Consider the following 18,191-nt stretch of genomic DNA (forward strand, 5'->3'; position numbering starts at 1 on the left):
TCATGCTACCAGTAGTGACACTGACCCGAGCCAAATGCAAAACTGGTGAAAAACAGTCAGAAAAGAGGAGTAGGGAAAAAAATGTCAGTGGCCTCCACCTGTAAAACCATTCCTGTTTTGGGGGTCATCTCATTGTTGCCCATCTAGTGCACCTGTTAGTAATTTCATTAACACCAAAGCAGCTGAAACTGAATAACAACCCCCTCTGCTACTTACCTGACCAGATCAATATCCCAGGAGTTTCACAGACTTGATGCTAGACTGACTGAAAAGTGTTCCTTTAATTTTTTTGAGCAGTGTGTGTATATATATGTTCTTCACCATTAAAATTAAATTGAAAAGAAAGAGAAAATAATGGGAAGATCTACTTTGCCATCAATCTGACTCAGTCCACTGTACATGCGCCCGGTCCAGCCAGCGCCATGCACTAGAGATCTCCTCCATCAAGACAGCAACAGGAGACCACCGGGAATCTCCGCATATTGAGACCTTACAGAGGCCACTCAGGAGCGAATGTGGAGTCCTGTTACATGCCTCATTCTTTGTTGTGAGTATTCATTGAGATTTTATATTATTACTTTTATATATAAACTGGATTACACTAGGGTGGATGTGAGCTCTCTTCCTCTCTCTGTTAGATATGAGGCACTGGGCATGGAAGTATATTTGTTATACTTCCAATTGGACTCAACGCCCTGGATTTATAGAGGATTCGACTTCTGCTCAGGTCACCACTAAGCTCCACCCCTCTTAATGCTATGCCCCACCCCTTGCCATTTAAATGTAAAATGCCACAACCTTTATTGACCACTAAGGATTTGGCATTTGGAAGTAGAATGACTGGGGGTGTGGCTTAGAACAAAGAGGGGGCATGGATTAGTGAATAGAAAGCAATGTTCTCAGTACAGTCTGATCCTGAAATCTATGCGGCTCAACAAAGACACAGAAAGTGATATGAATAAAACAGATGAACCTTTAGCAATATTAGACCATTATAGGTCAGAACATTTTAATTTTAAAACAGCATTTTTTGTCAAAATTAAGAAGTGTGCATAATGATCCTCCCCAAATATGCCAGGCTAGTACAGGCTACTATGTAGTTTCATCCAATGACCTGTTCACGCATCAAGCAGCAGTATTCTCAAAGCTAAATGATAACCTGTTTGTAAATACAATTTCCCTGGCTGAGCCGAAAATGGACCTATCTGGGTTAACTGCATTTTTCAAATTAATAATACATATATTAATAAAATAATTGTAACTTTTTTTTTTTTCATTGTAAGTGCTCCAGCTAGAAGTTTGCTTGTTGTCTTGAAATATTTCGAAAGGGCTTGGATGAAAGGCATTGGATCTGTGATGGCTCCCAAATTGGGCTTTAGGGCAAAAGCGTCTCCTTAAAAGAATGCAATGGCTCCAGTTAGCCATTTTGTCACATAAAAATGTCCTGCACAGACTCTGAAAATCTGGGAACCAAACGGTGAAAGAAAACCCCACATAAAAGAAACTAGAATCAAAATAGTTTAGTTTTAGAACAATAAACATTTGTGCTTTGAGGGCCAGGCTACATCCCATGCTTCAGGGCTCAGGAGGGAAAATCAGAGCTCTGTCTTATTCATATTTTCTAAAGAAAACTGGTGGATAATTTTTTCAGCAGCCAATATTTCGCTATCAGGATTATTTTTCTTAGCAGTGGTTTCCACCAGTTTCTCCTTAGAATACATGAATTAGAAGGAGTCTTGAGTTTTCATCATTTACAGCTTCTGAAGCCCTGAAGAAGAGGGTGCAGCCTGGCACTAAACCACATCGGCCTGTTGTTTTTTTTATGATAAACCTTTTGAACTTCAGCATCTCTGGTTCCTTCAAACCTGTTTTGACAGCTTACTGCACTAGTGACATAGGGTGAGTGATATGTCAGAAGAATGCAAAAGACTAACACAAGGGAAAATGGCCCCAATGCTAGTGAATCCTTCATGGACAAACTGTTCAGAAAAGTTATGAGAGCTTATATTTATAATTTCCATCAAATAGAAATCCTCGTGTTTTATAACCTACCTGCTAGATTTCCTAGTTGTGTTCCATATTTACAGTAACAGCCGGGAACACCGCCCACAATTCTGCATTGCTCATCCGGAGTGCAGTCCACCCCTGAGCAGCTATATTGGGATTCTAGAAGAGAAGGAACACAAAGAATGGTTTATCAACTGAAAGAGAAGACAGCACATAAGAATTACTAATATATATATATACACACACTATATTGCCAAAAATATTGGACCATCCCTCCAAATCAATGGATTCAGATGTTCCAATCCCCTCCATGGACACAGGTGTATACAATCAAGCCCCTAGGCATGCAGACAGCTTCTACAAACATTGGTGAAAGAATGGGTCGCTCTCAGGAGCTCAGTGACTCCAAGCGTGGTCCCGTGATAGGTGGCCACCTGTGCAATAAGTCCATCCGTGACATTTCCTGGCTACTAAATATTCCACACTCAACTGTTAGTCGGATTATAGCAAAGTGGAAGCAACTGGGAACAACAGCAACTCAGCCACCAAGTGGTAGGCCACAAAGTCCCCAACTGTCTGCAGAGTCAATAGTTAAAGACCTCCAAACTTCATATGGCCTTTGGATTAGCCCAACAACAGTGCGTAGAGAGCTTCATGAGAGAGCAGCTGTATCATGAGAGAGCAGCTGTATCCAAGCCTTATATCACCAAGTGAAATGCAAAGCGGCAGATACAGTGGTGTAAAGCACGCCACCACTGGACTCTAGAGCAGTGGAGATGTCTTCACTGGAGTGACTAATCATGCTTCTCTGTCTGGCATTCCAATGGATGTGTCTGGGTTTGGCAGTTGCCAGGACAACACTACTTGTCTGACTGCATTGTGCCAAGTATAAAGTTTGGTGGAGGGGAAACTATGGTGTGGGGTTGTTTTTCAGGGGTTGGGCTTGGCCCCTTAGTTCCAGTGGAGGGAACTCTTAAGACATCAGTTTGGGGATGGCCCCTTCCTGTTCCAACATGACTGCACACCAGTGTACAAAGCAAGGTCCATAAAGACATGGAGGAGCCAGTTTGGGGTGGAGGAACTTGACTGTCCTGCACAGAGTCCTGACCTCAACCCCATAGAACACCTTTGGGATGAATTAGAGTGGAGAATGCGAGCCAGGCCTCCTCCCCCGACATCAGTGCCTGACCTGACAAATGTGCTTCTAGAAGAATGGTCCAACCTTCCCATAGACACCCTCCTAAACCTTGTGGACGGCCTTCCCAGAAGAGTTGAAGCTGTTATAGCTGCAAAGGGCGTGGCCAACTCAATATTGAACCCTACGGACTAAGACAGGGTTCATGTGTGTGGTAAGGCAGGCAGCGCAATTCTTTTGGCAATATAGTGTGTGTATGTATATATATATATATATATATATATATATATATATATAGACACACTGTATTGCCAAAAGTATTGGAACACCCCTCCCAATCATTGGATTTAGGTATTCCAATCGCCTCCATGGCCACAGGTGTATAAAATCATCACATAGGCATGCAGACGGCTTCTACAAACATTGGTGAAAGAATAGGTCGCTCTCAGGAGCTCAGTGAATTCAACGTACCACCCTTCTAGCTTCTACTCTTCTGGGAAGGCCGTCCACAAGGTTTTGAGTGTGTTTATGAAAAGGTTTGACTATTCTTCTAGAAGCACATTTGTCAGGTCAGGCACTGATGTCGGAGGACGAGGCCTGGCTCGCAGTCTCCGCTCTAATTCATCCAAAAGGTGTTCTATGGGGTTGAGGTCAGGACTCTGTGCAGACCAGTTCCTTCACCCAAAACTTGCTCACTCATGTTGGAACAGGAAGGGGTCATACCCAAACTCTTCCCACAAAGTTGGGAGCATGAAATTGTCCAAAATGTCTTAATAGTTGCTGATGCCTTAAGAGTTCCCTTCACTAGAACTAGGGGGCCAAGCCCAACCCCTGAACAACAGCCCCACACCATAATGCCCCTCCAGCAAACTTTAGACTTGGCACCATGCAGTTAAGCAAGTAACGTTCTCCTGGCAACCACCAAACCCAAACATGTCAATCAGATTGCCAGACAGAGAAGCGTGATTCATCGCTCCATAGAACATGTCTCCAGTGCCTTAGAGTCCAGTGGCAGCGTGCTTTACACCACAGCATCTGACACTTTGCATTGCACTTGGTGATGGAAGGCTTGGATGGAGCTGCTCGGCCATGGAAACCCATTCCATGAAGCTCTCTACGCACTGTTGTTGGGCTCATCTGAAGGCCACACCAAGTTTGGAGGTCTTTAGCTATTGACTCTGCAGACAGTTGGTGACTTCTGCGCACTGTGCGCTTCAGCATGCCCTGACCCCGCCCTGTCATGTGACATGGCCTACCACCTGGTGGCTGAGTGGCTGTTGTTCCCAGTTGCTTCCACTTTGTTATAATCCCACTAACAGTTGAGCGTGGAATATTTAGTAGCCAGGAAATGTCACGGATGGACTTATTGCCCAGGTGGCCACCTATCACGGGACCACGCTTGGAGTCACTGAGCTCCTGAGAGCGACCCATTCTTTCACCAATGTTTGTAGAAGCCGTCTGCATGCCTAGGGGCTTGATTGTATACACCTGTGACCATGGAGGGGATTGGAACACCTGAATCACATGATATGGAGGGGATTGGAACACCTGAATCACATGATATGGAGGGGATTGGAACACCTGAATCACATGATTTGGAGGGCTGGCCCAATACTTTTGGCAAAATAGTATATATACGTATATATTTTTTATTTTTTTAAATTATTATTTATTTATTTAATAAATGAAGACAACACACTGAATTTATCAATACTTACCTGTACAATAGGTGAGGTTGCAGCTCGGTGTACTCTGCAGCTTATACACATAAAATCCTCCCGGACACATTTTCACAGAAATGCTAAAAGGTTGTGTGCAGCATCCATCATACCAGTTGGAACACATTGTACGGTTAACAATGCCATCACTGACTGTAGGGTGGGAGCCGTTCATCCAAATGGGGATATCAGTCCCACAGCTGGATTGTGGTACGCAGTGCTCAGGGATTTGCTGGTCAAATTCTCCTTTAAACCGATACCAGCCAGACATGTCATAGTCACAATGATACCAGTCATACCAGTTATTATAATTATATGTATTAGAAGTACTGCGCCAGGGGTCATTAAGTTCGGTGTGGTTGGAACAAGGGTCAATACAGGAATAGGATCCATTGTACTTAACGCATTCTTCATGAGAGCCACATGGAGTTCCTTGTTGGCATTCATTGATCTCACAGTGTCTTCCATCTCCATCATATCCATAGGGACAAGTACAGGCATAGGATCCATAATAATAATTTGTACATATAGCTACTGGATGACAGTCATTCAGAGATCTGTCCGCACACTCATCAATATCAACACAGCCAAATTCTTCTTTATACTCAAATCCAGAGTAACAATCACAGGTGTAAGATCCGACAGTGTTCACACAGTAACCACTACCATAATAATTACAATTGTTGGTGTAATAATCCTGACATTCATCTATATCAGTACAAGACGTTCCGTCTCCAGCAAACCCCTCTTTACATGTGCACTCCCCGTATCCTCCAAATTCTGAACAAGTGGCATCTGGGTGGCAGTCAGAATCAGAACAAGTTCCTAAAAAGAGAAAAAAAGTGTTTTTTTGGGTCGATGGGTTTCTACGAAATAGAAACATACAGTGAACTAATGTACAGACAAACATTTTCTAATAGGTTGGGTGCTGTGACAGACTTTTTCAGTCACATACAATGAAAGAAGCTGCCCCCGCCAGACACAACTATATTCTACCTCTTGCCGCTCCACCTGACCTCCCCTCTGGCCCATCTGCCTTGTGACGTGCTGAACACATTAGATCCCCTGAGGCTGTCACAGAGGTCTCTGACCACAGATCTAGTGTGTTGAATCTCTCTGGGGTTTAACATTTTCATAGATGCAGATGAAGGTATCTCAGCACCAGATAAGAAGAGTAATAGGTGGACATCGGGCCAGAATGGGGGTCAGTGTAGAAGAAAATAGAGGTTAGATCCTTCAATGTTTTAGGAACATTTATTATTTATAAACATATTCATTCTACAACATTCCACAATCAACTGCTTTAAAAAAGCACAGCAACAAGTAGGCAGCCTGATGTACAGTATATGGTCATGCAAGAACCTCATAAGCTTCTGGTGGATATTCTTTTAAATTATTTCAGAAGTAACAATGGTCATGGCCAGGCCTGGACTGGTACACAAATTAGGCCATTTTAGACTGAGCAGCCAATTTCCAGGGGGGAGGGGGGCATTCTCGGGGGCAGTTGGTGACAGAATATTCACAGAGTCAATCCTCCACACTGTAATATAAAGGGGAACTCTGATATAAAGGGGACTGCACTGTAAAGGGGCACTGTATTGATTTACAACACAGTCCCCTTTATATAACAGTGGCCCTAGAGATCTAATCACAGTGCCCCAATCCAGCAAAGAGACATTCCCATATAGCAAAGATGGGATGTCTCTTTGCTGGACAGGGATGTATCTTTGCTGGATGGGGATGTCCCTTCTTGGACTTGGCTGTCTCTTTGCTGGACTGGGATGTCTCTTTACTTGACAAGGATGCCTCTTTGCTGGATGGGGATGTCCCTTTGTCAGAGCCTGGGTTCGAACCTGGGCCTTCTGCAGTGAGGGGCAATGTTTCTTCTTGCTGAGCCACCTGGAATGCTGGACAGTGCCCTTGACAATTGTTTGGATGATCCTGCCTTGGCCCTGTTTGTCTTGAACCTTGAACCCCTTGCTCCTCCCATGAACTTCCTGATAAAAGCCATGTCTCTGCATTTCCACTTTGCCAGATTATTGTGCCTTCACCAGCCAATATCCTGCTTGTATCTCCTGCTGCCGTCTATACCTTCGCTACCGACCTTTGGCTTGTTCCTGGACTACGATTTTGCCTCATCCTCATCTACTACCATTTGTGACCGACCCTTGGCTTGTTGACTGACTCTGCTTCTGCTTGATCCTTAACTTGTTTGATCTGCTACTGGTTTCCGGCTTGCTCATTCCCTGGTGGGGTGATCCTGAGATCTGCGACCTGGTATCAACACGCAGCCAAATCCATCTCCACCATTAGGAGCTCTGGTGAAAACCAGTTGGTGCTTAGACCCCGCACCTCAGGTAAGCCTGCGTCCTTTCCCAGGGTGACCTGCCTGTGTACCTGTCCTGCTGGTTTCAGGTAAGCCTTAATTCTGCTATAGCAACTGGTCTCTGAATCTGACCCAGACCGTGACACCCTTCTTGGACTGGGTTGTCTCTTTACTGGATTGGGATATCTCTTTGCTGGACCCAACTGGGCAAAGAGACAGCCCAGTTCAGCAAAGAGAAAGCCCCTCCAGCAAAGAGACAGCCTCTCCAGCAGAAACAGCCCTTTCGGCAAAGAGAAAGCTGTCTAGCAAAGAGACATCCTGTTCAGCAGAGACAGCCCATCCAGCAGAGGCAGTCCATCATGCAGAGACAGCCCATCCAGCAAAGAGAGAGTCTTCCAGCAAAGAGACAGCCCGTCCAGCAAAGCGACAGCCCCTCCAGCAAAGAGACAGCCCCTCCAGCAAAGAGACAGCCCCTCCAGCAAAGAGACAGCTCTTCCAACAAAGAGCCATCCAGCAAAGAGACAGCCCCTCCAGCAAAGAGACAGCTCATCCATAACAGTTGTCCGAACAACTATTGGTCATGCATTCCCCAAATCTGGCCTTTATGGAAGATTGGCAAGAAGAAAGCCATAAGAAGTCTTGTTTGCAGGAAGCCATGTGGGGAACACGCAAATATGTAGAAGAAGGTGCTCTGGTCAGATGAGACTGAAATGGAACTTTTTGGCCTAAAAGCAAATGCTGAGTGGCAGAAAACTAACACTGCACATCACCCTGGACACATGGTGGTGGCAGTATCATTTTGTGGGGATGCTTTTCTTCAGCAGGGACAGGGAAGCTGGTCAGAGTTGATGGGAAGATGGATGGAGCCAAATACAGGGCCATCTTAGAATAAAACCTGTTGGAGTCTGCAGAAGACTTGAGACCGGGGGGGAGGTTCACCTTCCAGCAGGACAACGACCCAAACATCCAGCCAGAGCTACAATGGAATGGTTTAGATCAAAGCATATTCATGTGTGAGAATTGCCCAGTCAAAGTCCAGACCTAAATCCAATGGAGAATCTGTAGCCAGACCTGAAAATTGCTGTTCCCAGATGTTCTCCATCCAATCTGACAGAACTTGAGAGATTCTACAAAGAAGAATGGACAGAAATGTTCCTCTCTAGATGTGCAAAGCTGAAAGAGACATCCCCAAAAAGACTTGCAGCTGGAATTGCAGCCAAAGGGGTTCCTACAAAGTATTGACTCCGGGGGGCTGAATACAAATGCCCTCACATTTTTCACAGATTTATTGGTCACAAATGTTGAAAACCATTTCTCATTTTCATTTCACTTCACAATTATGTGCCACTTTGTGTTGGTCTATCACATCCAATCCCAATATGCATTGTAACATGATGACATGGGGGGCATTTCAAGGGGAGGAAGACTTTTTCAAGGCACTGTTTGTATATATATATATATATATATATATATATATATACACAAGGGGGGAGTGGTAATATTAGGAAGATATATGGGGGAATGGGGGAATTAGGGATGATAAGGGTTGAGGGATGGGGAGGGGTGAAGTGAGTATTTTGACTCTTTTCCCTCATGGTCCCAATGCATTTGTTTACATGGCAACATTTTTAACTTATTTTCAAATGTTTGCCCAAATTTCAGCACCTTAAAAGCTCCAAATTTTGCTTCTTTCCACATATAACCTCCACTACTACTGGTTAAATTCTATTTATAGAGAATTGTATGATACTTTATTATAGAGAAAGGCCAATAACAACAATAATCAATTGGTAGAACGCCCTTCATCACCTTGCCCTTCACAATTCTGCCTAATGAGATGTGAGGCAAAACAAAAATTGAAAATTGGGATGCAGTTGGGGGAAATCCAAAAATCCATCGAAAAAAAATCAAAAAACAAGCAGCATCTCCTATAACACCTGGGAGTCTTTTATACGTTAGAAATGTAGTAAAAAAGTATTCCAATGGGGTGCAGCTTTGGTGTTGTCAGATAGCAGCAGTGGGAACACATCCAGAAGCAGCGTAGGTGTTAAAGATAGTCTCAGCCTCTTATCCCAAAAATGATGCCAAAGATACTAAGATTTTGTCCAGTGAGTGGGCCTGGAAGGTGTCAGGAGCCTTGGGATGGATAGATAACAACAGCAGTAGGCATAGATGCATAAATAGTGTGAGGCATCGATTCCACAAATTGTTCCAGTTGACAATTGGCGAGCCAGTAGACTACAACAGTACACCCTGACTGCCAACAGTGAAAGGTGCAGACTGACAAGATACATGGACCTTTATGAGGATAGCATTGGGTAAGGCAGTTTTTCTTATAAAATGATTTCAAAATGGAAGCAGTAACAGTGGCCTGTGCTGCCCTCAATGCAGGAAATTGCTGTAAATGGCTGATTTTCTATTGCCTACTCCATCCCACCACAACCATTCCCTACACCACCTTCTCCCTCATTCACAGTGGGGAGAGATGAACTCTGGGAGGGGGCTCCCTTTCATACCAGAGGGGGGATAGAACATTTTGCAGCGTCACTGGATTGGTTCACTGGAGGGTACATGGATCCCAGACGTTTGGGAATCTGGCACAAGAAAAAACTAAAATCTGCATTCTTATTTGCCCTGAATTTAACACATCCATGAAATCTGGTCTGAATTTCACATTATCCAACTATCAAGAATGAACCTATTAGACAAGTTCCAGTCCATTAAAGTAAGAATTATTCATATACACCGAGATGATTGAACTTACCGGTAAATCCCAATATTTGAACAGAAAGTGATGAATTCCCCTGAGCGTTCAGAGTCCAGGATCCCGCAGCCGGACTTTTTACCAAATGGGAACTTAGAGAATCACAATTAGAGTGATAAGCGCTGTAGTAGTAATTAAAATATGGATTTTTTTCAAATGTGAATGTGTTCCCTAAAACGATAAAAGGTAAACAAATTGATCACTTATATTACAAAGAAAAAACAAATATCTATATATACACTTTTAAAACAAGACTAATAAATGCATCTTGTAAAACAATTGTTAGTTTAATCTTCAGTAATATATCACTTAGTCTGGTTGAAGAATTTCAGATAGAAGCTTCTAGATTTGAAATAATGAACATCAGAAATGTGGAAGTACATATTGTACAATTTCTACACAGGAATGTAATGATTTCACATTTACAGAAATGTGCCTCCATAGTAACAACAAGTTGGCTACACACCTTTCCTGTGATATATTAATAATTATAATATACAGTCAGGGGCATCCCTAGTGTTGGTGTCGCCCTCTCTCTCTCTCTCTGCCCTCTTTCTCCCCCCCCGCTCTCTCTCTCTCTGCCCTCTTTCTCCCCCCCCTCTCTCTCTGCCCTCTTTCTCCCCCCTCTCTCTCTGCCCTCTTTCCCCCCCTCTCTCTACCCTCTCCCCCCCTCTCTGCCCTCTTCCCCCCTCTCTCTCTCTGCCCTCTTTCCCCCCTCTCTCTCTCTGCCCTCTTTCTTCCCCCTCTCTCTATGCCCTCTTCCCCCCCTCTCTCTTGCTCTGCCCTCTTTCTCCCCCCTTCTCTCTCTTTCTCTGCCCTCTTCCCCCCCTCTCTCTCTGCCCTCTTCCCCCCCTCTCTCTCTCTGCCCTCTTTCTCCCCCCCCTCTCTCTCTGCCCCCCCTCTCTCTTGCTCTGCCCTCTTTCTCCCCCTGCTCTCTCTCTTTCTCTGCCCTCTTTCCCCCCCCCCCCCCTCTCTCTGCCCTCTTTCTGCCCCCCCTCTCTCTCTGCCCTCTTTCTCCCCCCTCTCTCTCTGCCCTCTTCCCCCCCTCTCTCTTTCTCTGCCCTCTTTCTCCCCCCTTCTCTCTCTTTCTCTGCCCTCTTCCCACCCTCCTCTCTCTCTGCCCTCTTCCCCCCCCCCTCTCTCTCTCTGCCCTCTTTCTCCCCCCCCCCTCTCTCTGCCCTCTTTCTCCCCCCCTCTCTCTCTGCCCTCTCCCCCCCCCTCTCTCTTGCTCTGCCCTCTTTCTCCCCCTCCTCTCTCTCTTTCTCTGCCCTCTTTCCCCCCCCCTCTCTCTCTGCCCTTTTTCTCCCCCCCTCTCTCTCTGCCCTCTTTCTCCCCCCCTCTCTTTTTTAAAAAATCCTACCCAAAATATACTGACCCTGACCTTTGACCCTTACCTTGACCCTAAAACTAACCCTGCCACAGACTTAGGTCAATCCTTAACCCCTTGCCCTCCAGAGGATTCTCCCCCCCCCCTTCCTGACCAGGCCATTATTTTGCAATACAGTGCTGCGTTACTTTAACTGACAATTGCGCGGTCATGCAACGCTGCACCCAAATGAAATTTACGTCCTTTTTGTCCCACAAATATATCTTTATTTCTGTGGTATTTTATCACCTGTGCATTTTAATTTTTTACTCTATAAACAAAAAAAGACCGACAATTTAGGAAAAAAAAATATTTTTGACTTTTTGCTATTAAACATGTCCAGTAAAAAATAAAAAAAAAATGACATCAAAAATGTAGGCCAAAATGTATTCTGCTCCATGTCTTTGCTAAAAAAATTTCAAATACCTGTAAATTAATTGGTTTACGTGAAAGTTATAGCGTTTACAAATGGCGGTATATAAGCTGAGAATTTCTTTTTTTTCTACTAGAAATGGCGGCGATCAGCAACTTACAGTGGAACTGCAGCGAGCATTCTGACACTGGGGGAGAACTGACTTGGTGTCACTGGGGCAATCAAAAGGTTAATTGTGTGCTGTTTTAGTACGTGGGCTGTGTGTGTGCTTTCCACTGTAAGCACACTGCTATGCAGAGCTATACAAAGCAGTGCGCAGGAGCTGACAGGGGAGAGATCTGTATTGTTTACATACAGGTCTCTCCTTCATTGGAAATCCTCGTGGATCACCAAGTGCTAGCGGGGAATCACTGGCCGGGACCCGATGATTGACAGCTGAGGCCACAAATTGCGGCACGGCTAGGGCGTGCACACGCCGCTTTCCTGGAATTGCTAGGTCACATATATATACGTGATTTTGCGCACCCATGCCAATGTGTAGCAGTATTTCAGCTATAGGGTAGAGTGGAAGCAGTTAATCTATTTTTTTGTTCCTATTTTTTTTTTTATGTATTTATTTCAGAAGAGAATAGTAACCACAGGGGCTGATCACTGTGATAGCCAATCAGAGGTTATCACAGTGATCGGGAACTGGAACTCCCAGGTCCCTATCTTTAATATGAGACCCGGGGCTCTTGGTGAGAGCCTGGTGTCTGTGCTGGGAGCATGCTGGGAGGCGTGCTCCCAGCGCAAAGAGAGGTGCGCAGACATGCAGTCTGATGGATAAAGACCCACTTCTGTGAGGCCACATATCTGAGTACTGATGGCGGGAAGTGATTAAATGTGGTCACATCTCAGGTTTCTGGTGAGCCAAGAAGAGAAGAATTCCCGTCTACTAAGTTTGATTTGACTTTTTAAACAATGTAAAACTGCTGACTCCCAGGGAACTGTCTGTAAATGTTGCCAGTAAGGAATAATTTTAATTTTGTTGAAGAAATGGTGGACATCAGTTTTATCTTCTCACAGATGTTGCCGTATACAAATTCCGACATTCTTACTGTATACCTACAGACATGAACGTACCATTCGGATCAGTAAAATTGAGGGCGAATGTCTCATCTCCTGTGATCAGTAAATATGATAAGGAAGTTGGAACATTGAACCCTTCAGTATAATGGTCAGAGACGTTTTCATTGACGTTCAGGATGCGCACAGATGAATTTAAAGGTTTATACAACAATAATTTTAAAGAGTGCAATACCTGTCAAAAGTAAGAGAGAATGAAAACCTATTATTGGAAAAACACAAGTGTATAAAGAACCCGATGTATGGACACAAACCCTCTACCGGGGCGGACTGACAACTCATGGGGCCCCCGGGCAATAGGGGATTGTGGGGCCCCTGTGTCCTCACCAGCACCCAAAAAAGCCTATGAAAAAGCCAATAAAGGTACCAGGGGCATCTCATGGGGCCCCCTACTGACCCCAGGCCCTCGGACAGTGCTTGAGTGTTCGAATGGTCAGTCCACCCCTGCCCTCTACTGTCACTGAAACCCCTTCAACTGCCCTATAGCATACTCTGTGCAAAATCACTTCCTGTTGAGGAGATCTGATTAGTCACAGCAGAATCTGATCAGCGGGTGCCAGCTTATGGATGATTGGTGAAGAGAGACTCAGAAAACAGCTCTGCCTATGAAAACAAGGCACAGCTATGTCCTGTCAAGGAAGGGAATAAAATGCAGCACATTACCTGGTAAAAACACCCCACAGTAAACACACAAACACTGGTTAGGCACACAGTTAACCCTTTGATGTGTAGCCCCTTACCAGCCAGTGCCATTAGTACAGTGACAGTGTATACGTTTAGCACTGATCACTGTATTAGTGTCACTGTGTGACGGACCTCCTGTCACCCCGATTGGGTGAATACTTCAGAAAACTACTTCCTGATCGCTGGGACACAGGAGCAAGGTATTATAGCGGGTCATCACACCCAAGTTGCATCTAAAACAATCTACAGATGTAAACAGTATAACTGAAATTGAGTCCCATACATAAAGTGTTCATCAGCAAATGTTTCTGCCTTCACTAATACTGTAAGCTGCCTATAATTCTACTACGATTCTTACCTTATAATAATCAACATATGGCACAATAATCAATTCTCCATAACTAAGAGATGAAATGTCATTAAATACAGCCAGCTGGGAAGCACCCATTGGAAAACACCACCATGGGTACCACTGAAAATAAACCTGTAGAAAAACAAAATGGATCAAACCTATGGATATACGATACGTAGACGATGTATGACTTTACATGGAAGACTCTTACTTGGGACTTCTTTTCCTCCAGCAATGTATGAACCTCAGACAGGAGCTGAGTGTCATTGTAATCTGTCATGGAGCCAGCTGTATAAACCACAATGATGGACTCAGCGGGGGAAATCTCCAGAGCTCTCTTCAGCCCATAGAGGAGGGACTGATTGCACCTTTTTAGATGGTTACGGTAATTATAAAAAGCAGACGGGTCATCACCAAAGTTTCTTGTTATGCTTTGTAAAAAAACACTCTTGTCGTTGGTTATAGTTTCATTGGCTTCTGGAAAAAATAAAAACATTTTATTAAAAAATAGAAATGAATAGCTCAGGTATAAAGGTATAAACACTAATAGTTGCATAAACATTTGTAAGATAGCAAAACCACCCATCAAAGTCTTGATATCCTCAGCTTAGCAATGCCGTTTGTCAATATTAACTCTTCTCAGAGAAAATCTTTGCACATAAGGAGTCAAATTATATAAATTTTCAGGCTAGATCACTTCTCCATTAATGCCATATATCAGTGATTTGATTGGCCCAAACAAGGATTTGGAGTGGAATTTTGTACATTTCATACTGTTATACAGCATTGCCCATATCCTGCTCCTTACTGCTGTACTCTATGCCGTGCTTTATGTTGTACTCGTGACTGCTGTACTCTGTATGCTGTGCTTTATGTTGTACTCGTGACTGCTGTACTCTGTATGCTGTGCTTTATGTTGTACTCGTGACTGCTGTACTCTGTATGCCGTGCTTTATGTTGTACTCGTGACTGCTGTACTCTGTATGCTGTGCTTTATGTTGTATACATGACTGCTGTACTCTGTATGCTGTGCTTTATGTTGTATACATGACTGCTGTACTCTGTATGCTGTGCGTTATGTTGTACTCGTGACTGCTGTACTCTGTATGCTGTGCGTTATGTTGTATACATGACTGCTGTACTCTGTATGCTGTGCTTTATGTTGTATACATGACTGCCGTACTCTGTATGCTGTGCGTTATGTTGTACTCGTGACTGCTGTACTCTGTATGCCGTGCTTTATGTTGTACTCGTGACTGCTGTACTCTGTATGCTGTGCTTTATGTTGTAGTCGTGACTGCTGTACTCTGTATGCCGTGCTTTATGTTGTACTCATGACTGCTGTACTCTGTATGCTGTGCTTTATGTTGTACTCGTGACTGCTGTACTCTGTATGCTGTGCTTTATGTTGTACTCGTGACTGCTGTACTCTGTATGCTGTGCTTTATGTTGTAGTCGTGACTGCTGTACTCTGTATGCCGTGCTTTATGTTGTACTCATGACTGCTGTACTCTGTATGCTGTGCTTTATGTTGTACTCATGACTGCTGTACTCTGTATGCTGTGCTTTATGTTGTACTCATGACTGCTGTACTCTGTATGCTGTGCTTTATGTTGTACTCATGACTGCTGTACTCTGTATGCTGTGCTTTATGTTGTACTCGTGACTGCTGTACTCTGTATGCTGTGCTTTATGTTGTACTCGTGACTGCTGTACTCTGTATGCTGTGCTTTATGTTGTACTCGTGACTGCTGTACTCTGTATGCTGTGCTTTATGTTGTACTCGTGACTGCTGTACTCTGTATGCTGTGCTTTATGTTGTACTCGTGACTGCTGTGCTCTGTATGCCTTGCTTTATGTTGTACTCGTGACTGCTGTGCTCTGTATGCCTTGCTTTATGTTGTACTCGTGACTGCTGTACTCTGTATGCTGTGCTTTATGTTGTACTCGTGACTGCTGTACTCTGTATGCCGTGCTTTATGTTGTACTCCTGACTGCTGTACTCTGTATGCTGTGCTTTATGTTGTACTCGTGACTGCTGTACTCTGTATGCCGTGCTTTATGTTGTACTCGTGACTGCAGTACTCTGTATGCCGTGCTTTATGTTGTACTCCTGACTGCTGTACTCTGTATGCTGTGCTTTATGTTGTACTCCTGACTGCTGTACTCTGTATGCGGTGCTTTATGTTGTACTCGTGACTGCTGTACTCTGTATGCTGTGCTTTATGTTGTACTCGTGACTGCTGTACTCTGTATGCTGTGCTTTATGTTGTATTCGTGACTGCTGTACTCTGTATGCTGTGCTTTATGTTGTATTCGTGACTGCTGTACTCTGTATGCTGTGCTTTATGTTGTACTCGTGACTGCTGTACTCTGTATGCTGTGCTTTATGTTGTACTCGTGACTGCTGTGCTCTGTATGCCTTGCTTTATGTTGTACTCGTGACTGCTGTGCTCTGTATGCCTTGCTTTATGTTGTACTCGTGACTGCTGTGCTCTGTATGCCTTGCTTTATGTTGTACTCGTGACTGCTGTACTCTGTATGCCGTGCTTTATGTTGTACTCCTGACTGCTGTACTCTGTATGCGGTGCTTTATGTTGTACTCGTGACTGCTGTACTCTGTATGCGGTGCTTTATGTTGTACTCGTGACTGCTGTACTCTGTATGCTGTGCTTTATGTTGTACTCGTGACTGCTGTACTCTGTATGCTGTGCTTTATGTTGTATTCGTGACTGCTGTACTCTGTATGCTGTGCTTTATGTTGTATTCGTGACTGCTGTACTCTGTATGCTGTGCTTTATGTTGTACTCGTGACTGCTGTACTCTGTATGCTGTGCTTTATGTTGTATTCGTGACTGCTGTACTCTGTATGCTGTGCTTTATGTTGTACTCGTGACTGCTGTACTCTGTATGCCGTGCTTTATGTTGTACTTGTGACTGCTGTACTCTGTATGCTGTGCTTTATGTTGTACTCGTGACTGCTGTGCTCTGTATGCTGTGCTTTATGTTGTACTCGTGACTGCTGTACTCTGTATGCCGTGCTTTATGTTGTACTCGTGACTGCTGTACTCTGTATGCCGTGCTTTATGTTGTACTGGTGACTGCTGTACTCTGTATGCTGTGCTTTATGTTGTACTCGTGACTGCTGTACTCTGTATGCTGTGCTTTATGTTGTACTCGTGACTGCTGTGCTCTGTATGCCTTGCTTTATGTTGTACTCGTGACTGCTGTACTCTGTATGCCGTGCTTTATGTTGTACTCGTGACTGCTGTGCTCTGTATGCTGTGCTTTATGTTGTACTCGTGACTGCTGTACTCTGTATGCCGTGCTTTATGTTGTACTCGTGATTGCTGTACTCTGTATGCTGTGCTTTATGTTGTAGTCATGACTGCTGTACTCTGTATGCCGTGCTTTATGTTGTAGTCGTGACTGCTGTGCTCTGTATGCTGTGCTTTATGTTGTACTCGTGACTGCTGTACTCTGTATGCTGCTTTATGTTGTACTCGTGACTGCTGTACTCTGTATGCTGTGCTTTATGTTGTACTCGTGACTGCTGTACTCTGTATGCTGTGCTTTATGTTGTATACATGACTGCCGTACTCTGTATGCTGTGCTTTATGTTGTACTCGTGACTGCTGTACTCTGTATGCTGTGCTTTATGTTGTATACATGACTGCCGTACTCTGTATGCTGTGCTTTATGTTGTACTCGTGACTGCTGTACTCTGTATGCTGTGCTTTATGTTGTACTCGTGACTGCTGTACTCTGTATGCTGTGCTTTATGTTGTACTCATGACTGTTGTACTCTGTATGCCATATGTCACATGTCCTGGTTGCTGCACCCTACAGGCTGTGCTTCTCATTACATGCTCCGCTCTGTAGACTGTATTATACATTACATACCCCTGACCTCTGCACTCTATAAGATGTGCTATACATTGCATACCCCTGATCAATGCACTCTGTATGTTGTGCTATACATTACATCCTTCTGGCCAAAGTGTCTGTTGCTTCAACAGTTATTATTTTTTATCGATAACTAGGGCCCACTTTTGATTTTTCCCACTGATTTCATGATATGCCTCTGGATATACATTACATACTTCTGACCAAAGTGCATAATGCTTGCTTATCACTCCCCAGCTTTTTTAGGTTCCCGTTAATGAAAGGCTCAGACAGTGTGCTGGCTCTACATCTATAATCTGCAGAAAAGCAGATTTAATTAAAGAGTTTCATTATTTTTAAAATTACAGTTTGAAGTTTTTAGGGTCCCAGCAATGCCCTGAAAAAGCAGTTGCATTGGTTGGTCAATGGGCCATATACTGTATATCCTTCTGTAGA

The 18,191-nt window shown here is 44.0% G+C and overlaps 1 protein-coding gene across 1 annotated transcript in view; it reads right to left on the bottom strand.

The window, feature by feature from the left end:
• Positions 1-18,191, bottom strand: part of LOC149470703 (uromodulin-like) — a 64,084-nt gene that overhangs the window by 37,296 nt on the left and 8,597 nt on the right. Inside the window, exons 6-11 of the mRNA XM_089661564.1 lie at positions 14,062-14,327; positions 13,857-13,982; positions 12,812-12,989; positions 9,951-10,121; positions 4,861-5,685; positions 2,053-2,166 (exon numbers count right to left, since the gene is read on the bottom strand). Coding sequence (XP_089517690.1) covers positions 2,053-2,166; positions 4,861-5,685; positions 9,951-10,121; positions 12,812-12,989; positions 13,857-13,982; positions 14,062-14,327 — 1,680 coding nt within the window. The remainder of the gene's footprint in view (positions 1-2,052; positions 2,167-4,860; positions 5,686-9,950; positions 10,122-12,811; positions 12,990-13,856; positions 13,983-14,061; positions 14,328-18,191) is intronic.

This window comes from Staurois parvus, unplaced genomic scaffold, assembly GCF_062004578.1.
Source record: "Staurois parvus isolate SC_StPar_1 unplaced genomic scaffold, SC_StPar_1.0 ptg000034l, whole genome shotgun sequence".
Lineage (NCBI taxonomy): Eukaryota > Metazoa > Chordata > Amphibia > Anura > Ranidae > Staurois > Staurois parvus.